The 19503-nt window shown below is 37.6% G+C and overlaps 1 protein-coding gene across 1 annotated transcript in view; it reads left to right on the forward strand.

The window, feature by feature from the left end:
* Positions 1-19503, forward strand: part of LOC139700189 (endoplasmic reticulum metallopeptidase 1-like) — a 37985-nt gene that overhangs the window by 2415 nt on the left and 16067 nt on the right. The window contains exons 2-9 of the mRNA XM_071598774.1: positions 284-688; positions 4694-4904; positions 8954-9081; positions 10117-10248; positions 10421-10541; positions 11156-11479; positions 11899-12128; positions 14163-14349. Of these exons, the coding sequence (XP_071454875.1) occupies positions 284-688; positions 4694-4904; positions 8954-9081; positions 10117-10248; positions 10421-10541; positions 11156-11479; positions 11899-12128; positions 14163-14349 (1738 nt within the window). The remainder of the gene's footprint in view (positions 1-283; positions 689-4693; positions 4905-8953; positions 9082-10116; positions 10249-10420; positions 10542-11155; positions 11480-11898; positions 12129-14162; positions 14350-19503) is intronic.

Raw genomic sequence — 19503 nt, forward strand, 5'->3', positions numbered from 1 at the left:
ACATAAAAATGCACAGTTTATGGATGAAACCCTGAAGAAATACAATTAACAATATGCCTGTCGTCTCATGCAATTGGAATAATGAAATTTTACCAAAATTGGAGGTTTTGATTGCATTAATTTATGTTTTATTTATAATCTTGTAAAAAAACTGCTGTGGTTCAAGGATTAATTTGAAGTTTCATTGTAATGGCAAAAGAGTGATTTGAAAATAGAGCTAAATGTATGTCCACCATGGAAGAGAGAGGTTGCTATTGTATCAACTGTGCTTTGATTTTAACAGGCTCGTCGAGGGCTGAGGTTGAGGGTAAAGTCATCTACCTCAGAGGAAGAGTCGAATCTTTTTCTCCGTGAGCCCAAAAATGGAACTGATGGGAGATACCCTGCAAGTGGGCTCTCAGGGCGGCACATCTGCAGGTCACTCTACCTCCCCCCTTTCTCGCCCCTGGCCTTGATTGTGTCGTTTGCATGCTTTGCCCTGCTCACTGCCTACATCCTTGCCATTCACATGCACCTCCCTGAGCCCATCCTCATTGAGAGTGACAAAACCATGGGTGGCAAGGAGCGCTTCATCGCAGGCAGGGCAGCTCGCCACCTCTCCGATCTGACTGCGCTGGGTCCACGCCCCACAGGCTCTCGGGAGAATGAAGAACTGGCCGGGAGACAATTGGAGAGGAAGGCAAGGGAGGTGAGTGTGTCTTGCACCATCAATGCACTGTTAATGGGAAATGTTGATACACTCCCATGCCCACAGTTTATCCTCCAAGGTTACATGAAATAAACTTTTAGTTGCTGTACCATTCTTTGTATGGATTATTGCCCAGAATTATTTTATTACTCCCCTCTACATATTGCTAATACTGAAAAATTCCTTAAGCAATCACTCGTGGCATGTACCATGCTTACTCATGGAGCAAAATACATAAACTTGAAACTGTTGGAGTGCTGGAAAAAATTGTTTTTGATGTTCTTTAATTTTCTATGCATTAATCTTGATGTGTAGTATAGAGGTGGACAAGAGAGTGTTAATTTTGCTCGGTTGGGCATTATGATATGAATCTATTTTATTCCCTTAAGTTGTGCAATTTGATGAAAAAGGCTATAAGCGGTGTAGATGGGCAATACTTTGGTAGTCAAAAATGGCTAGTGTTAGGTGGCATGGGATTAAGTATTAATAATAACCATAATATTGTGAAGTTTGTTCCAGACTTATACCACATCAGCCATTCTTTAACAGTTGAAGAGAGAATGTTTCAGTTCACTAAAAAAAGTGTGGTGTAACACTTTATAAGTTTGACAAAAAGCCGCAGTGTGATTTCTGAACAAACAAGTAAGATATGTTCACAGTGTGAAACTATTCATGTTGATTGTGAGCTGAATACAGGTCCATTGATTTGCAGCAGGGTGCTTTAGTCAGACTAGCTGCCCAGGCACCCTCTTTTATTTAGAATTTCACCTTGGTTTTCACTGGTAACTTTTATGTTTTCATATTTTTTTAATGTGTGCTCATATTTTTTAATACATATATGTAGCTGTTTTCAGTGTGAGTGTGAACAGTAATAGGACTTCCTCCTTTCATGTCATTATGCATTTTAGATAAGCCATAAAATCAGTCATTACACTGAAGTCATTAAGGGAGTTGACTATGACCGATTTGCATTACCTTGGGTTACTCTCTGACTGATATGTCACTTCAGATTCTTTGTTGAAGTGATTTTTAATAGTAACTGCGTATGTTTATCCATATTCATTTTTGTTTGCGAATATTCACACCTAATTCCTCTAAGTCCAACCCATCTACACCTCTCTTCCCCTAACATACCTAGAATTTCTTCCTTTTCCTCTCTTTCCGTATTATTTTTTCCATTCTTCTCCACACACACACTAACAGATATGATGCATTGACAAATTCTATAATATGTACTTCCTTGATGAAAATTATGATATTATATCTTCAACTGCAACTTGGTTCAAGCCAAAGGTACCTAATGATATGTGTACAAATTATAATTACAGCCTTGCTCATTGTGAATTATATACAAGAATCATTGGTTTGGTGGGGCCTTTAATTAAATCATAGGAATTTTGTCAACCTTGAAAGTTCACCTGATGAGTACAGCGCATACTTCTATATCATGCAATTGATTCATAATTATTGAAATGAGCATATTCCCAAAAATAATTGTATCTTGAGTATCAGATGCCAAAAATCACTTTTCACAAGTTTCATCACCATAATGAGATAGTATTTGTACGGCTTTCTCTGAGCTACAGATGTGCTATTATTCAAGAAATCTTTGTCCAATCTTATTTAGCCATAGCCACTCGTTGATAATATGAAGATAGCTTTCAGAGGGAGGGGGGGGGGGGAAGAAAGCCAGTTAGGGGTGTCAATAGTATTGAACGACAAGGTAGGAAGCACTGGATAAGTGAGTGATCGAGTATTATCAGTAGAAGTAAAAGCTGAACCAACGAACATAGTCATTGTTTAGGAATACATGCCACCACGCTATCATAGGGAGGAAACAGTTGACAGGGTATATGATCAGTTAGAAGACGTAATTTTGGATGTTCTGATGAGAAATTTTTGATATTCATGAGGGATTGAAGGAATTTATAAGTAGATGAGGGTAGCTTATGTCGAGGCATACTGGGTAGCGAAATAGAAAGGGCATTGAGCGAATTGAAATCTAACATGGCTGTGGGGGTAGATAAAATTTCTATGGAACTATTTACAGGTTTAGGAATATGTGGGAGGAAGAGTTTTTATAGACTATTTTGTGGCATTTACAAGGGAGGAATGTGGGTGGAAGATTTCATCAGAAGTGTTAATTCCTATTCCAGGCAGCAATATGTGAGGACTGCAGAAGAAATAATTAAACTAAATTTAGATTAAAACTTGATAAATTCAAGTGAGAGTTAGGTGGTGTCAGTATTGACTGGACTGAGCTTAATTCTAGTAATAAATTCAGTGCAAAGAGTAACATTTTCAGTGAAATTTCCAAAGCAACTTTTATGTGTCTAATTGTGCATGTGTTTACATGAACATTCATGACTTGGACATTTTTGCTTGTAAGCATTATATTTTTATAATTTGGCTATCCATTATTAATATACTCTAATTGAACTCATTTTTTCGGAGTTCAACTGCACCAACTGATATGTTCTGTTGAAAAATGTAGGTAATGAAGTAACCACCATGAGTTTTATGACAGCTGACACACAACATGGGATTGTGGTCCCATGGTACCAAACAACTGAGTAACAAAACTCACTTTCTCACTCTAGCATGAGGTGCAGCTCTTCAGTCTTTCAAAAAAAGTCAGTTTTGTTGTTTGGGGAATGATAAAATTCCAAAATATTGAATTAAATCAGTTGATGGCTATTTTAATTGCCAGGATAATTCAACAGCTGGGTTAATTTGCTCATTCTGTGGTTGAGAAAAATTATTTCCCCGGGGTGAGAGTGGGTTAGCTCCAAAATATTTGCCTCCTGGCATCTTACTCTCTTTAGCCAAATGTGTTTTCAAGTAATCGGTTCATGTCAGTTCATAAGTGTTTCTCTTGTGAAGCAAGTGCTGTAATACTCCTTTGGAAGTCTAACCTGAGGTGCAATACTTATCACCATAAAAAGGTTCAAAAGGATTTAGATTAGGGAAAAAGGGCAGCGACTGGCAGGGATTGCCAATCAGAGAGGCCCTTTCTAGCTGTATGTAACATGGCTGTTCTAGTCTCACAGTGTGGGTTCTCAGCCTTCCTGCCATATCATCTGGATGGTCGATATTTCAAACACAAATGAGACCATGGACCACTCTAAAGTTGCACACAGAGGATGCCAATAAACTATAGAACACAGTTTGCACCGATCTCTTGGGTATTAGTGTGAATACAATGCACAGTTAAGTGCCTAAGAATCTTTATTGGGTAAAGTTATCCTCCTTAAGTTTACATGATCATGGCACTGAAAAAGGGGCATTGAAACCTGCAGCTTATATAATACTAATCACCAAGAGGGCTGGTTTCTTAATTTTATTCAGTGTTGTTCCAATGAACAAGGTTGAATTTACAGTGGATATCTTTTTGTGTGGCATATTATGGGTTGAGAAATGTCTTGAGTTTGGAGTTATTGTAAGCCTTCTTTGAAATTTCAGTGGAATCCCAAAATTAGATGGCTTTTTCTTCATGCAAATTTTTTGCTCCCAGAAAGCACTTAAAATGGTAAAAGTTGTAACAAAGTTAAAAAAATAATAACTTTGAGACCCTTCATGGATCAAGTCAACTGATTTTTATAACAATTTTTTCATTTTCCTTGGAAATTATGAAAATAGCTTTTCCTCCTTTTTACATCCTTGGCAAATAGTCAAGCCAAGGAAGGCAGGCTACTGATTTGGGAAGACCTCTGCAAGAGCTGCCTAGAGGGAGAATTCCCTACTATGCCTGAACATGACTGCACACTTTCACTCTGGTTATTTTTGGGTCACTCCTCGTATACTGGGCTGGTGTAATCACCCCAACTCATGCTTAATCAAACATACTCAAGCATATGCTGTGACCAGGAAAGTGTTAGTTACATGAATGTTCATTGGCAATGACTTATCTGTATGTTTCGGAATGCAAGGCTCATTGAAGAGCACAGCCTGCACAGGGCTGCATGTACTTACACCTCATACCGAAGAATGAATCCACCATTTCAGTTTGCGAGAGTTGCATCACCGGTACATCGAGTGGAGGTGGATGTGCAGCGACCCAGTGGCTCCTTCCCCCTGCGGTTCCTGGACGGGCTGACCAATGTCTACCGCAATGTTCAAAATGTTATTGTTCGAATTTCCAATAAGAATGGAGATAAACCTTCAGCTTACAGTCTTCTTGTCAACTGTCACTTTGACACTGTTGCGGACAGTCCAGGTAAATAATTATTAATCTTTGAACACTGCATGATCTTGGAAAACATTAATTGGGAAATTGAACAAATTACGGGAAAAAGACTTGGTAAAACTGAATAAGAAGGAGCAATAAACATCACATGATTGCTACTTAATCTGAAATGGGAGTTACTGAAGCCTGGAGAAGGTTGGTTGGAATAAGAACCCAGATAAAACTTATAAAGACGGCTTTACTCAGGAACTTTAGCACTCGCATAAATTAAATTACTCCATACTAAATTGATAGATTAAAGAGTAATGGCCAAGTGATATGAATCCACACAGTGGTCGCATGGTGGCAGGACCAATTGGAAACTGTGGGAGAAGTCAGGGATATTGCTTCAGCCTGCGTAAGTGGAATTTCATAATTGAGGGATTATCAAGGGTCATTAAAACTTTTTCATTTAGGTTTTTGCAGTAACTAGTAGTTTCTCAATCTAATTTTTTCAGGATTTCCTGATGCATATTTAGCATATTTTCAAAATTTATTTTGTTTTGAAAATTTGCTCCATATGCACAGCGGGAAATCCTGGAAAAATTATGCAGTGAAAACTTCAAACCTAACAATTTTTAAGGAAGATTAGACATGTGTGGTCAAAATAGATTACTTTGATGGATAATTATTATTATTATTATTACTGGATATGGCTGTATTACTGGTCTTCAGATCAATGTAGATTTTGGGTGGACATGTTTACACAATGGTACAATGTTAATTCATTTGCCTCTCCCACAAAACACTACCTGATATCCAACACTACCAAGTCTCGCTTCAATTCCAAATTATTCGTGCCTTCATTCCGTCCGACAGCCCTGTCCTATTTCTGCCCCTTCCGTGTTTGCCTATCATTTTCCCCTCTCTCACAGTCTTCAACATCCCACTGCTAATCAATATGCTCTTTCCTGTCTCCTTATGATTTCACCCAGCAATCTCCTCTCCTCCCCAACCATATCTCTATGACCTGCTCGCTTGTTTTCATTTCTGTCCACTTCACCTTCTCCACACCTCCATATCAAAAGCCTTCAACAATGCTTATCATCCTGCGTCAATTACCCATATTTCTGTGCCATGCATAACTACGTGCTCCATATCAAGGTTTTAATGAGCCTTTTCTTAACAACACTACTCAACGTCCCTGTCATCAATTCCCTCCTCCTCATGAAAACTTCTTTGCCTAACCAAATTCTCCTTATGCCCCCACTACTTAAACCATTTTGGTCCAAAACACCTCCAAGATATGTGAATTGTTCCACCTGATTTAGTTTTTGCTCCCCTATTTCAATGTTTAGCTTAGCTTTTTTCTTGCTGGAAAACCAGATTACATGTGATTTATTTATATTTATTCTTATCCCATGTGTATCCCACTGGCTTTTCAATGCGCCAAGCAATGCTTGCAACCTTTTGGCTGACTGACAAACTAAAGCTTAATCATCAGTGAATCTGATTTTGCATATAAATTACAGATTCAGGTGTGAGATGGTGGAACTGAAAAGTAATAACGGAGATGAAAACTCAAAATTTTCCCCTTGATAAAGATTTATTATTGACTAGCTTTGATGTACGACATCATTTTCAATTGATGTAGCACATCTTTCATTTTCAATGTGAAAAGCTTCACTTGAAAATGATACGATACTTCAAAACTTGTCGATAATAAATCTTTATTAAGTGGAAAATTGCAAGAATTTTTGTCTCTGTTATGATTTTATGAATTCCCTGTCACCTTTCATTTCTAGCTCTTTGCTATATAATAATTAGTATCATCTGTTGCCATTAAAATTACAAATTTATTTTACCTAACCTGTAACATTTGTGTAAACATTTTAAATTAGTTTATCACTGACAATGTTTTAAATTTTAAATTGCTATTCATGCCAAAACTCAAATAAATAACCTTCAAGTGAGGTTTATCATTGTGAGACACACAAAAAAAAGGAACAGATAAAAACCTTCCGTCCTGTAATATAAATTAATCCCAATTTAAGCTCCTATTGCAGTGCATAATATAGTTAACATGTTAAAAGCAATTGAATTTGCGTGCATTCAATTTCAATTTTCGAAGTTGATTAAGTCTTGGGCAAGTATAGAAAAATATTGTGATTGGATTTTGCTTTGGAGGGTGTACTTCAAACCAATAGGTTCAAGAATTTGTTTTGTCCTTACTCAATTCATGATCACCAAATTAATACCAATCTCTTGACAAGTGTACTCCTCCAGGCAAAATGAACCTAGTATGGTCCAAACAAACTTTCTATTTCATTACCCAGGCAACAAGTCATTAACTTGTTAAGTTGGATTCTGGATCAATTAAGTAATTAAGTAATAAATTCATTGTTGACTATGCTACATTTCTCATTTTTCTTATAAAATGAAGTACTAATAAGTCATGCCTGAAACCATCAATTTTCTTTTGCTGTATTTATCCACAAACCCTCAGGGTCCATTGATGTAGACATTTAGTATTCACGGATCCCTGGAATCCAATTACTTAATTATTTCCCATTCCTTATTGATTCCCATGTTAATAATCACTTCATTAAATTTACATTTATTGATCTTGGATGAATACTTACATTATCATCACCTCTAGAAGATTTTACAGTTTTTGAGTAATTTTTTTTTGTTCTGTTGAAGTTCTTCATATTTAAATTTAGGCTTTACAGATAAATTGGTTAGTAAAACACAATCATTTTTAAAAATAAAATGAAAGTTTGAAGCTACTTCAGCTTTGATAATTATGTGAATTTAAATTTGTGAAAACTCCAAAAGTATGAAACAGTTGCAAAATGACAAAATTCCATCTGCAAGGTGACTGTTTGGATGAGACAGGTTAGGAAAGAATGAATTAATGTTGACATTAGTAACAATTTTTTTTTGTTCAGTGTTTGAAGTTTGATCACCTTTTGGTAAATGTTCATATGATCGTGAGCATTCCGGAATGTAAATTGATTTGTTGCATACATTCTTGTTTGTCCATAGTAGCGACAGTTTTCCATATCCATTTTCTGCCTAGCAATTATGGAAGAAGAAACAACACGTCGTGATGCACTCAAAAGTTCTATTACTTATGACCTAAATATGCATGCTACGTTACTTCCTCTCAACTTACTCCATGGCTGGCATTCTCTGCTCTTGGGCTGACTGGCAGGGTGTTATGCAAATTAAGTTGTAAGGGTAATGTATTTGTGAATTGTTCATTCTTTATGAGTAGGTTGCTAACTGGTAACCATTTACTGAGTTGCAAGTGTGTCCACCCTTTTTTATGAGTTTCTTTAGTTTTATTCTTAGTGTGGTCAGGAGAGTAGTTAGTGGGTAATATTCACAATGTGTATGATGGATCTTGCATTAATGGTGTCTGGTTTTTCCCGTTCCACGTGCCCTTATGGAGGATCGCAGGGTGCCATATTTATGTGGAAGTGGTGGGGTAGAAGAGGAATGGCTGGTTACCCCGTCATGAATTCTTGTAACAGCTGATAGGATAGTGTGTAGATGTAAATGCAGAAGCTTAAAACAGTCTCCTATCCATCAAGTCTATTTCTTTATACAATGGAACATTTTTTTATACAATGGAATGGTGTATTTTAATTTAATATATATTTAATTTGTTTTTCAGTATCAAGTTACCTAACTTGTAATCATTGAAATGAATTAGGAAGATGTTGAAGGTCAAACAGTAGGAGTTTTTAACTTGTGTAGTGTGTAGATGCCAATCTAGGGATTAGTGTGGATGTTTTTAGGAAAATTAAGCTTCATATTCTGTTTATGTTTTAGAAACCCTGCATTTCTTTGAACTATTGGCTGGATTTTCATGAAAAAGTTTTTAATGTCTTCCATGGAGGAGTGCTCTTGAGATGGCAAACATTTGTCCATGTAAGCCTGAATCAACATCATCCTTCTATCCTATATAACCCTATATCAATATGAATGGAGTACTTGTGCGACTTGGCAAGGCACACATCTCTGTCATAAGTGGCAGAAAATTTCAATCTTCCATGTACATTACCTCTTTATTTCATTGTTCATTACCCTAGGTGCAAGTGATGATGGAGCTAGTTGTGCTATCATGATGGAGATCCTTCGTGTGATAACTCAGTCAAATCATCCTCTCAAACACAACTTAATTCTTCTCTTCAATGGTGCTGAGGAAAATCTCATGCAGGTTAGTTGGTGTTCTGCACTATGAAAATCATCTTCTGATTTAGGTATATTGTAGTTTTGTCTTGAAATATTTTAGCTATTTATTAAAAAAATTTATGAATTTGTGGCTCGCACCTATGCCATGGCTGGTTTGCAGTTCCTACAGTTAATATTATCCTATATGATGAGATTTCTTCAGTATTTTAATCTAACCATAATTGTGAAAAGTTAGTATTTTTCAAGTGGGATCACTTCGTGTTAATATCTTAACCATTTGGATTGTGGGTTTGAACTGTAATAATGACAAAAAAAATTAAAAAACTATTTTGTTCATGTCCGATCACATTAGTCTCCTATTGATTAACTAGGTGCTTTTGAATGGATAGCAAACCCTGTACTCAAACTATTTGAACAAGTGTGAACCATTTTATTCTCAGGCTTTCATCAGCCTACAAAATTTCAATTTAAATTTTCAAATTTACCAAAGCCTCTTAATATTTCTGTATGCACAGATTCTAAAAGTTAAGATTATTTTCGAGCTTTAGTATGTACATTGTGTGTAATTCCCGGAAACAGTTTTAGGAGCATATTTTGCTTGTATTTTTTTCTCAGTGTACTAGAGTTGGCTTAGTTTGTATGGATCTGAAACCTGTTGAAAATTTCAATTAAACATTTAACTTATTTACCTCATACCTACCTCATGAAAGTAAGATCATAGGGGTGAAAATTTACAATTAAAAGTATGAACAGAGTTGGTGATGAATTGGGTAGAAGTGAGTTCAATAAGAATGACTCCTAGTGAATTGCTATATCATCAGCTATAAATATATTGCATGTTTTGGAGGCATTGGTATGCACTTATAATAAATTACAATTTTATCAAAATAATTATGTCAAACCAAGCTGCTTCTCAAGTTTTCTGGGAATCATTTTTCATTTCATCTGCATAGGTTTCTCTCTCTATATAGTCTCAGTCACTTCGTATTTACTTGTCCATTTACTTTGGATGAGATGTCTTTGAATATTTTCATGATGATGATTCAAGCATTACTTACAGGCATCGCATGGTTTCATCACGAAACATCCATGGGCCAAGGACATCCAAGTTTTTATCAATCTCGAGGCCTGTGGTGCTGGAGGCAGAGAGATCTTGTTTCAGGCTGGACCCGGTCAACCATGGATATTGGCAGTCAGTGGTTTTATTGATGACATCTAGATTTTAAAGAAAGAGGAGAATTGATTGAAATTCACTGATGAGTTTTTCCTTAAAATTATTTTCATTGTTGAAACCTTTGCCTGAATTGAAGTATTGAACATTTGTGATGCCAAGGTCATTTATGCCTATTTGCTCTTCTTTTTAGGCTTATGCTGAATCAGTTCCGCATCCCTATGCATCTTCTCTTGCTCAAGAAATTTTTGAAAGTGGAATTATTCCAGGGGATACAGACTTCAGAATATTCAGGGATTTTGGCAACATATCTGGTTAGTTGCACTCGTCTGTCCTTTTCCAAAGCAACGGAATCACTTAGACTTGTTAACTTTGAGGACCATGTGTCAGATTGGCCACCAATGTCTGACGTTTACAGGAATCATGTGCCTTTTTGAGAGGCCTCCTGAATTGGGATCTGAATTAAGACTTTTAAACTTGCTTACTGACATCCAAACCTTTTCTGAATGCACATGATATGTAGTGATTAGGAGTTGACTCATTCAACATGTGAATGTTGACAGCTGCTGCAATCAGAAGCTTGACTGCAATGTGGGCTCAACAATAATGTGCCCATCCATTGAACATCTTTTTATATTGTGGAAGAAATTGAATGTTGCTAAGTTTTTCTTAGCATGTTAGCATATATTTACTACTAAATTGCTTTCTAGTTGACATTTAAGGAATTTTGGTTGAATGAATCATTTTATTTTGTGACTTGTTGTTAATCAAAACTAGGTTTTTTTACCTCGGACAGCCAAAATTCTCATGGTTAACCCTTAAACCAATACAATGGTCATTGCAAGGCAGTGGAAAAAAGGGACAGACTAAAAATGCCTCAAATGGTTGTAGAAATTTGGTATGGAGTTGACTCTAATTGAATTTGCAGGTCTGGACTTTGCCTGGTCTTCCAATGGATATGTGTACCACACTTCTTTGGATTCAGCTGCTGCCGTGCCAGCTGGCACTCTCCAACGGACAGGTGACAACATCCTGGCATTGGTGCGGCATCTGACATCATCACCAGAATTAGCACGCTCAAGAAAGAAAGATCAGAATCTCTTGAAGGCTGGTCAACCTGTCTACTTTGATATCCTGGGGGCAGGAGTGGTGCGGTGGCCCATGATTGCTGGTGACATCATCTCATTGGCATCCATTGCTGCTGCAGTTCTTTCAGTCATCTCTTTTGGCCTGGCATCATCTCGTGATCAAGGTTATTATTCATTTCCTCTTTGATTACATTTAAAACATTGCTACAACCTGTAGCTCATACAATATAATGTAATTACAGAGAAACTTTTGCAGTTTGCTGCACCATTGGGCAACATGCTAACTTCTTTTAAAAGAAGGCTTTTATGACTGCTGTGGCATATATGAATTAAACCCCTTCATACCTGGACCTTGAATCAGAGCATTTTACCCTCTTTAAATTATGCCACCTAGTTAAGCCCTGGTAGATGTTGTTATAATTGTATAATTTGGAGTTGGATTCAATAATGCTATCGTATTATAATTATTGGGATGCAATCCAAGCATCCCTTGATTAAAATGCCTAAACTTTCCCATTCAGAACTACTGTAGAGCTTTTCTCAGCACAAATTTTCTGTATAACACAGCATTCCTGTCCTGCAGGCATTACATTCCGGGTGTCAGTAAGGCAGCTTGGCTTGTGCATCTTGACTCAGATTGGGTCTTGTCTGTTGACGCTAGTTGTTGCCGCCACCATCTCCACCTCACTCTCATTATTGGGCAGGACAATGAGTTGGTTTGCCCGACCAATATGGATTGGCGTATTGTATGTCATCCCTACATTGCTGACACAACTGCTCATGGTTCTTTTAATCTCAAAGTGGCAGAAAAAGGTAACATTTAAATTCCCTAATATTGATAATGAACTAGAAAATATCTAGTAACTAATGGATTAACCAGTTTTGTTTTGCAGGATTAGCCCTGTGCCATTATTTTGATGTTAATAAAATGAAATAATATGCTTCACTTCACGGAGGACTTTGTTTATAGATTGTGAGAAGATATTTAATAGAGTAAATTGGATAGAATTAATGAATTTATTACAGAAGTTAGGAGTGAATTGGAGGGATAGGCAACATCTGAAACCTCTACTTGTCTCAGACTGCTGAGGTGTATGTGGTGGAAAGAGAGTCAGGATGGGCAGTGTTAGGAAAAGGAGTAAAATATGGGTGTCCATAATCATCCATGCATTTCAACGTATGAATGTTGTTGGGTAACTATTAAAATCAGGTTTGCAGATAACCAAGCTTTATTTAGCCATCCAGCCAAGTTGTTGAAAGCATTGATGAGTGAATCGGGAAGTCAGTGCAATAGGTATGGCATGAGAATAACATTAAACAAATCAAAGGTTATGTCCTTTTTGAGAAACAGAAAGAGAAAGGCTAAGTTATGTATTAAAATTGGAGATCATAAACTAAAGCAGGTTGAACTGTTTGCCTATCTTGGAAGTGTTTTGGACACGATGGTGACAGGAGAGAAGGATTATAAGAAGAAGAATTGATTTAGGCAAAGAACCTATCACAAGGAGGAGGGAATTGATGATAGGGACATGTGGGAATTGTGAATGGAGGAGAAGTAAGGATATTGAGAAAAGGCTAGTGAAAAATTTGACTCGCCGGATGATTCTGTTTGACTCAGAAGCTCGGGTGTTGAAGCTAAATGTTCCTCATACATACAGGGTTCATCCGGAAAATAAGTGTACTGACTCATGGGCTGGGCACGCCGCTCCAGGTGCGCCCAGCACCGCTCTGACGGGCTGCGATTGGAGGGGGGTATGTTGGCAAGCGACGCTGAAAAAGGCAGTCGGCTCTGAGCTGTGGTGTAGTGAGGAGCTCTGTTAACGCGAACCTCCACGCTCGACCCACGTCACGGAACACGATGCCGAAGTTTTTGGAGTAGCGTTATTCCATCAAATTTGCGGTAAAGCTTGGGAAATCGTCTACCGAAACTGTCGGTATGATTAACCAGACTTACGGGGAGTCAGCCATGTCCAGAAACATGATCTTTTGGTGGCACAAGATGTTCGTGGAGGGCAGAGAAGAGGTCGACGACGAGTCTTCGAGAGGTTCCCGATGATGCCTTCGCGGGAGCGTTCCAGGAATGGGAACGCCGCTGGAACAAGTGTATCGACTCACAAGGGTCCTATTTTGAGGAATATTAGCTTAAGATATGTAAAAGTGTAATAAATTTTTTTTCCTGAGCTCAGTACACTTATTTTCCGGACGAACCCTGTAGATTGGGGTTTGGGGAAGGATGGAAACAGTAAAATGGACAATGGATAGAGAATGAAGCAAAGAAGTGCTCGGCTTGGTGAAAGGGGAGGGGACGGGGGATTGTTGGGAGAAATCTAAGGGAGGCAGGAAGAAGGGATACAGAGAATTCTGATTGGCAATGTAATGCTGAAAATTGTGACAGTGGGGAGGACATTGGGCAAGCAAGGAAAGGGCAGGAATAGCATAGGGATCTTGGATGGAATGAAATGAGGATTAAATGTGTACAAATTTGAAGTAGGGTTTTTGTAGTGTAGGGTGTCAGGTTTTGTCATCTTAGGTTAGGCTAAGAAATGTACACGGTTGCAGGCTGTGTCCATCCAAACCTACATAAAACTGAAGACTACTTTTATACTACAGTGGAACCTTGCTTAGGGAGCATAATTCTTTCCAGAATCGTAATCATAATGCAAAATGCTTGTTAAGTGACAATTTTTCTCATTTAAATTCATGTGAAATATGAAAATACATCCCATGCCAAAAAATGGTAGATAAATTGTATACAATGTAAATTCAAATAATTTATATAATGTTGATTTTCTAATGACAGAAATAAATCTGCAGCCAGTAATTTCATACAAATTTTGTTTTCTACAGGTATTGGGCACAGTGTGGTCTGTCTTTTGGAAGTACTTTGATGCAGCTCTGATAGTGTGGTGTGTCCTGCTTGCTGTTACTGCAGTATTTCGTCTGAGGTCAGGATATGTTATTTGTGCCTGGGTATTATTCCCTGCCATTGTGTCTTACTTGCTGCGGCTGATTCCTGTTTTTAGAGATCTCAGAGGTTAGTGTGCTCTCTGTAATAGGCTTGTTTAGTTACTACTTAAATTATACTCGTCAGGACTCCTGTAATGCTTAATAACTTTGTAAATGTCAGATTAAAAATGTACCGCATTTTGTAGAATATACCAAACTGTTGGATCACTTGGGAACTTAGGAGAAAAATAGGCTTTTGTAATATTTTAGTGCATGCCTATAAATACTAACATTGGCAATTGTTGGCAGGTGTTGGAAAATATTTAGTTTTTGTAGTGCTTTAGATCATCTTTCATATTTGATGCATTATCATTAGTACTATAGTATATTTAATAAATGAAAAAATTCATTTGTAACTGCAATTATGACATTTCAGAAGTGTTCGAGTGTTCTCATAATTTGTGCAGCTCTTGCATAGAGTCAAAGTTGTCAGCTCATGATGAAGCCTCCCATGCTAGTAAAATTGAAGGATAGCCCTGCTTGTTTGAAAGTTCATGGTCCCTCCATGCATGGAATGTCAGTAAGAAGAGGGGAGCGTGGGAGAGTAGTGGGGGGAAGGTATGGTGCTTAAAGCAGATTGGACATCAGCAAGCAAGCAGTCTTGTAATGGTATTTTGGTTAATATGTACTACTATCCCAGAGAGAAGTGGGTTGAGGGATTGGCATCAGATGGATGTCAGTGTAATAGCACTGTTGGCTACATAATCACGTGACAGCGAACAGTGATACAGTGATGGTGCATTGGCATTTTCCCGGTATTAAGCCCTTAAACATAATTTTCCAGTTCGGTGGCTGAAATATCAATAGAGGGATTCCAAAGAAACTGTGGGAGATGCTGCAACAGTAACTTTTAACGGAGTTATCCCCTAATGTGCATTTCAGAAACGCCATTTTCAGAGTGTAAAAATCATTCGCCTAGACAGGGATTCGAGCCCAGATCCCTCAATGTCCGGTCGAGTGCTTTAGCCAATTAAGCTATCGAGGCGTCCTCCGACAGTCTGTTTCTTCCTTTTTTTCTCATTGCTCTATTGTATTACCCCCTTTTTGCATGTGGTATTGATCATAGGTGAGACAACTGCTCTAAGGCCATTCATTCAATATCTGAAGTTTTGCTGGTATATGTTTTTGGATATGAGCCAGACAGTAAAATAAAATAAAAAACTATTTGGAAATGTTAGCATTGTTAGAAATGATATATTTTCTCCCTTACTATGCACTTAAATATATGTCCAATGAAAATAAAATATTTTCATGATATGTGGTACGTGGACCATAGCAAACATTTAATTGCTCTGGCGGTGTTTGTCAGAATAAATTGTTTGGAATGAATTTTCATATTACAGAAGAGGGAGCAGGCTGTAGGGCTAGGCAGTTTATCCAACACCTGCATGTACAGCTGCCTGTACACCTCATTTTAAGTGTAAACTGTGATAACCTAGTAAATAAATGGTTAACTGTTTTGCAGATAAACATGGCTGAAAGTTTTACACCCTTGAGTCATTTCTATTGAATATTTATGGAAGAGGTAATGCCCCTAAGGAAATGTCTATTGTATCTAATTTAATACTGATTAGACTACTTTGTTTAGATTCAGCGTTTGCTTTTAATTTTTGCAGTGGCTGCTCATGAATGTAGGCAGCATGTTGTAGTACCTCCCTGTTATGGAAGAATTACTTGTAACAATTTTGAGATTCTTTCTAGCATTTCAAGCATCATAGAAAGTCCGTAATGTCGTTGAAAAGTATTTCAATGAAAGAAATCCACTTAAGAATTCAAACAAATTAGTTGCAACTTTTCAGAATTCAACTTTCCAAAATTTGTGAATCTTTAGCAGCATGAGTTTTATTAAATTATTTCCCCAAGAAAACATATTTTTGGTATCAAGTATGATGCCATTTATAAAGTATTTAGCAGTGATGCTGTATTGGAGTTCTTATCCTAATCATGTCTACTTTTCATGGTGTAGAGATGGGGTCAATTGGAATGGGTACACATATGTGCTGATTAGCAAATACTCCAGATACTAATTTGTTGTATGATAAGTCCATGAATCCTATTTGGTCATTTCAGTAGATATTTTAGATTCAATTTAGATATGTATAGACTTATGGATCTTTAGGGAAGAGAAAATGTCCTCTGATAGACTTATTCAGGGCCTTATACTACCTTGATCAAAAATTTCCCGGAATTTATTCAGAAAATTAAAAATACAAGTTTATTCATCTAAATCTATATTGTCCCCTTCAAAGTAATCCCCATCGACTGCAACACACTTATGCCAGCGCTTGATCCAATCCTCGAAACATTTTTTATATTCGGTTTTCGGTATGTCCATCAGTGCTTCCTGCGATTTTTCCATTACTTCCTCTCGGCTGCTAAAACGCGTTCCCCGTAATGGTTTTTTAACTCGATTGAACAGAAAGAAGTCACAGGGAGCCAAATCAGGTGAATTCGGTGGCTGTTGGATGGTATTTGTTGCATTTTTCGTCAAAAAATTACGAATAATGATAGCACTGTGCGACGGTGCGTTATCATGGTGCAAAATCCACGAGTTTTCTGCCCACATTTCTGGTCTCTTTCGGCGAATTGCTTCACGCAAACGTCTCATAACGCCCAAATAATACTCTTTGTTTACTGTCTGGCCTTCTGGCAAAAATTCATGATGCACTACACCGTTGTAATCCATGAAAACCGTCAGCATTGCCTTCTTTTTTGACTGAAAACGACGTGGTTTTTTTGGTCTCGGCTCATTTGGTGAACGCCATTCACTTGCCTGATGTCTGGAATGCGTGTCGTACTCATAAACCCACGTCTCGTCTCCAGTAATGATCCTTTTGATGAATGTGGGATCGGATTCAGCCTCGCAAATCATGTCTTTTGCGACGTCAACACGGTCTCTTTTTTTGCATGAAATTGAGGTCTTTTGGCACCAACTTTGCTGCTACACGACGGAAACCCAAATCATTAACCACAATGTCTTGGGCGGATCCATAGGCAATGTTCAAGTCCTCCGCTATTTCTCTGATGGTTAATTTGCGGTTATTGACCAACATTTCTTTTACTTTATCAATTTTTTCACCGACTTTCGATGTCGATGGTCTGCCACTGCGTTCATCATCTTCGATTGACTCACGACCACTTCTGAACCGCTCGTGCCACTGGTAAACGACCGTTTTTTTTAGAGAATCGTTGCCGAAACACTTTTCCAACATTTCCAACGTCCGTGCGCCACTAAATCCGTTTTTTACGCAAAATTTAATACAAGTTCGTTGTTGCAAATTTAAATCCATTTCTGCAATTGTAAAAAATCGCCAACACACACAGAGATAGATGTACTCTTGGCTACGTAACTTTTGCAAATGTCAAGTTATGACACTAAGATTTAAAGGGAATATCAACAACAGATGTACCAATTTAACAAAAAAAACAGAACTCAAATCGGAACGATGGGAGCGCCACACGGTGGTTATTCCGGGAACTTTTTGTTCAAGGTAGTATATACATACACACACACACACACACACACACACACATATATATATATATATATATATATATGTATGTGAATATTTATAAAAATATATAAAAATAGACCCAGTTTTATATGACGGGTGGGAGTTAGGTTGATTTGAGTAGGTTGCCAATTATTGCCCTTCCTCGACAGTGCTAAGGTTGTGACGTCAGAGCCCAGACAATCCTTTCCAATTCTGGAGCGTAAAATTCTTCGATGCCGTGACGTGGAAATTTCCTCTATTGTCGAGACTCGATAACTTTGGAGTCCTCCACGAAAAACTCTTGAGGGTTATTTGACTGACTGCCCTTATTCCGGATGTTATCCCGAGTCAACAGAGGGTTGGAATTCATATATATTTCTGTGCCGCCATCGCCAGGAATTCTGTCGAGAGATTGGTAGTCTACAATCCCACCCAATCATCCCTCTCTAGCGCCCGTTGCCGCCTTGTACGCGGACCAGATAGCTCTCCCGTCCATCATCCATCTTTAATCGGCCTTCACGTACTTTTATCCATTTTTCTTCCTCTTTGCGACTTTAGGGACGGGGAACTCAAGTTTCTTGGTCGTATCTTAGTTATTTTTTTCATCTTCTTGCATTCCAGTTCTTCATGACCTCTCTTAGTATGGCTGCGGTCTCTCATATAAGTTGTTGATGTTCATTTTTATCCTCTCCTATTTAATTTACCTTCAAACTTCTCTAAGGATGAAAATTAACTCTTATTTAAAACAAATTTTTTTGCTAAAACGTATGTAAGTGTATGCCACCTTCCAATTCCTTTTCGGGGATTTTAAGTGCATATTTTTTTCCTTCCCTTCACCCATTAACATCCTCCGTCTCTCTTAATTTTTCAGTTCCTTTCCACCTGGTGGTTTTAACCCCTGCCACATCTCTTTTTGGTGGATCGCAGAGTATTTGAGTAGATTAGATGTATATTCTACCTTTTAAAATCCTCATAAATTCATTATGCAATTTGGCAAGCGTTTTTTACTGAAGGTTATTAGGTTTACTGAATGAAGACTAAGGTACAAGTATTATGTTTTTTGGAGGTTATTATTTAATATTCGACTTGAACGTTGAGATTTTTTATCAAAGAAGAAGCTCATTTGTTTCATTATCCATTGTAAAACGCGTTCCTCCATGAATAGATTGTCAATCGCTGCAATGGTTTGGGTCATAGTATCAACTGCCGCGTGTCAATATCGCGGGGTACGCGGTTAGATGTAGACTGCCGCCTGTTATTCCGGGAACTTTTTGATCAAGGTAGTATTAGTTAAAATGTACAGGAGTTAAAGCCCTAAATTATATCCCATTCTATACCCAATGGAGCTTCCAGGTCTTTCCAGTAAGGTATGATTGGGAAAGGGAAGGCTATGGGTGTAGTTAAGTTTCTTGTACATAAAACAGTAGAGAAAAGGTTAAAGTAGTTATTATGAATTATGGTCTGAAGTCTGAGGGTGAAGGCTGTTGTTAGAAGCTGGTTATGGTTTTTTCGACATTTGCTTATGCTACAATATAAATTTTTTAATTAGCATTCGTTGTTAATTTATATTTGTAATTTAAAAATTTGTTGCCATGTATTTGTTGCCATGTCTATTGTGCAGAAGGTTGAGATGCATACTTTGGATTGTGTTAAGACTGAGTCATGTGATGCATAAATTGCATTCTGGT

The sequence above is a fragment of the Hetaerina americana genome, unplaced genomic scaffold (assembly GCF_022747635.1).
Source record: "Hetaerina americana unplaced genomic scaffold, ioHetAmer1.1.p SCAF_10, whole genome shotgun sequence".
Classification (NCBI taxonomy): Eukaryota; Metazoa; Arthropoda; class Insecta; order Odonata; family Calopterygidae; genus Hetaerina; species Hetaerina americana.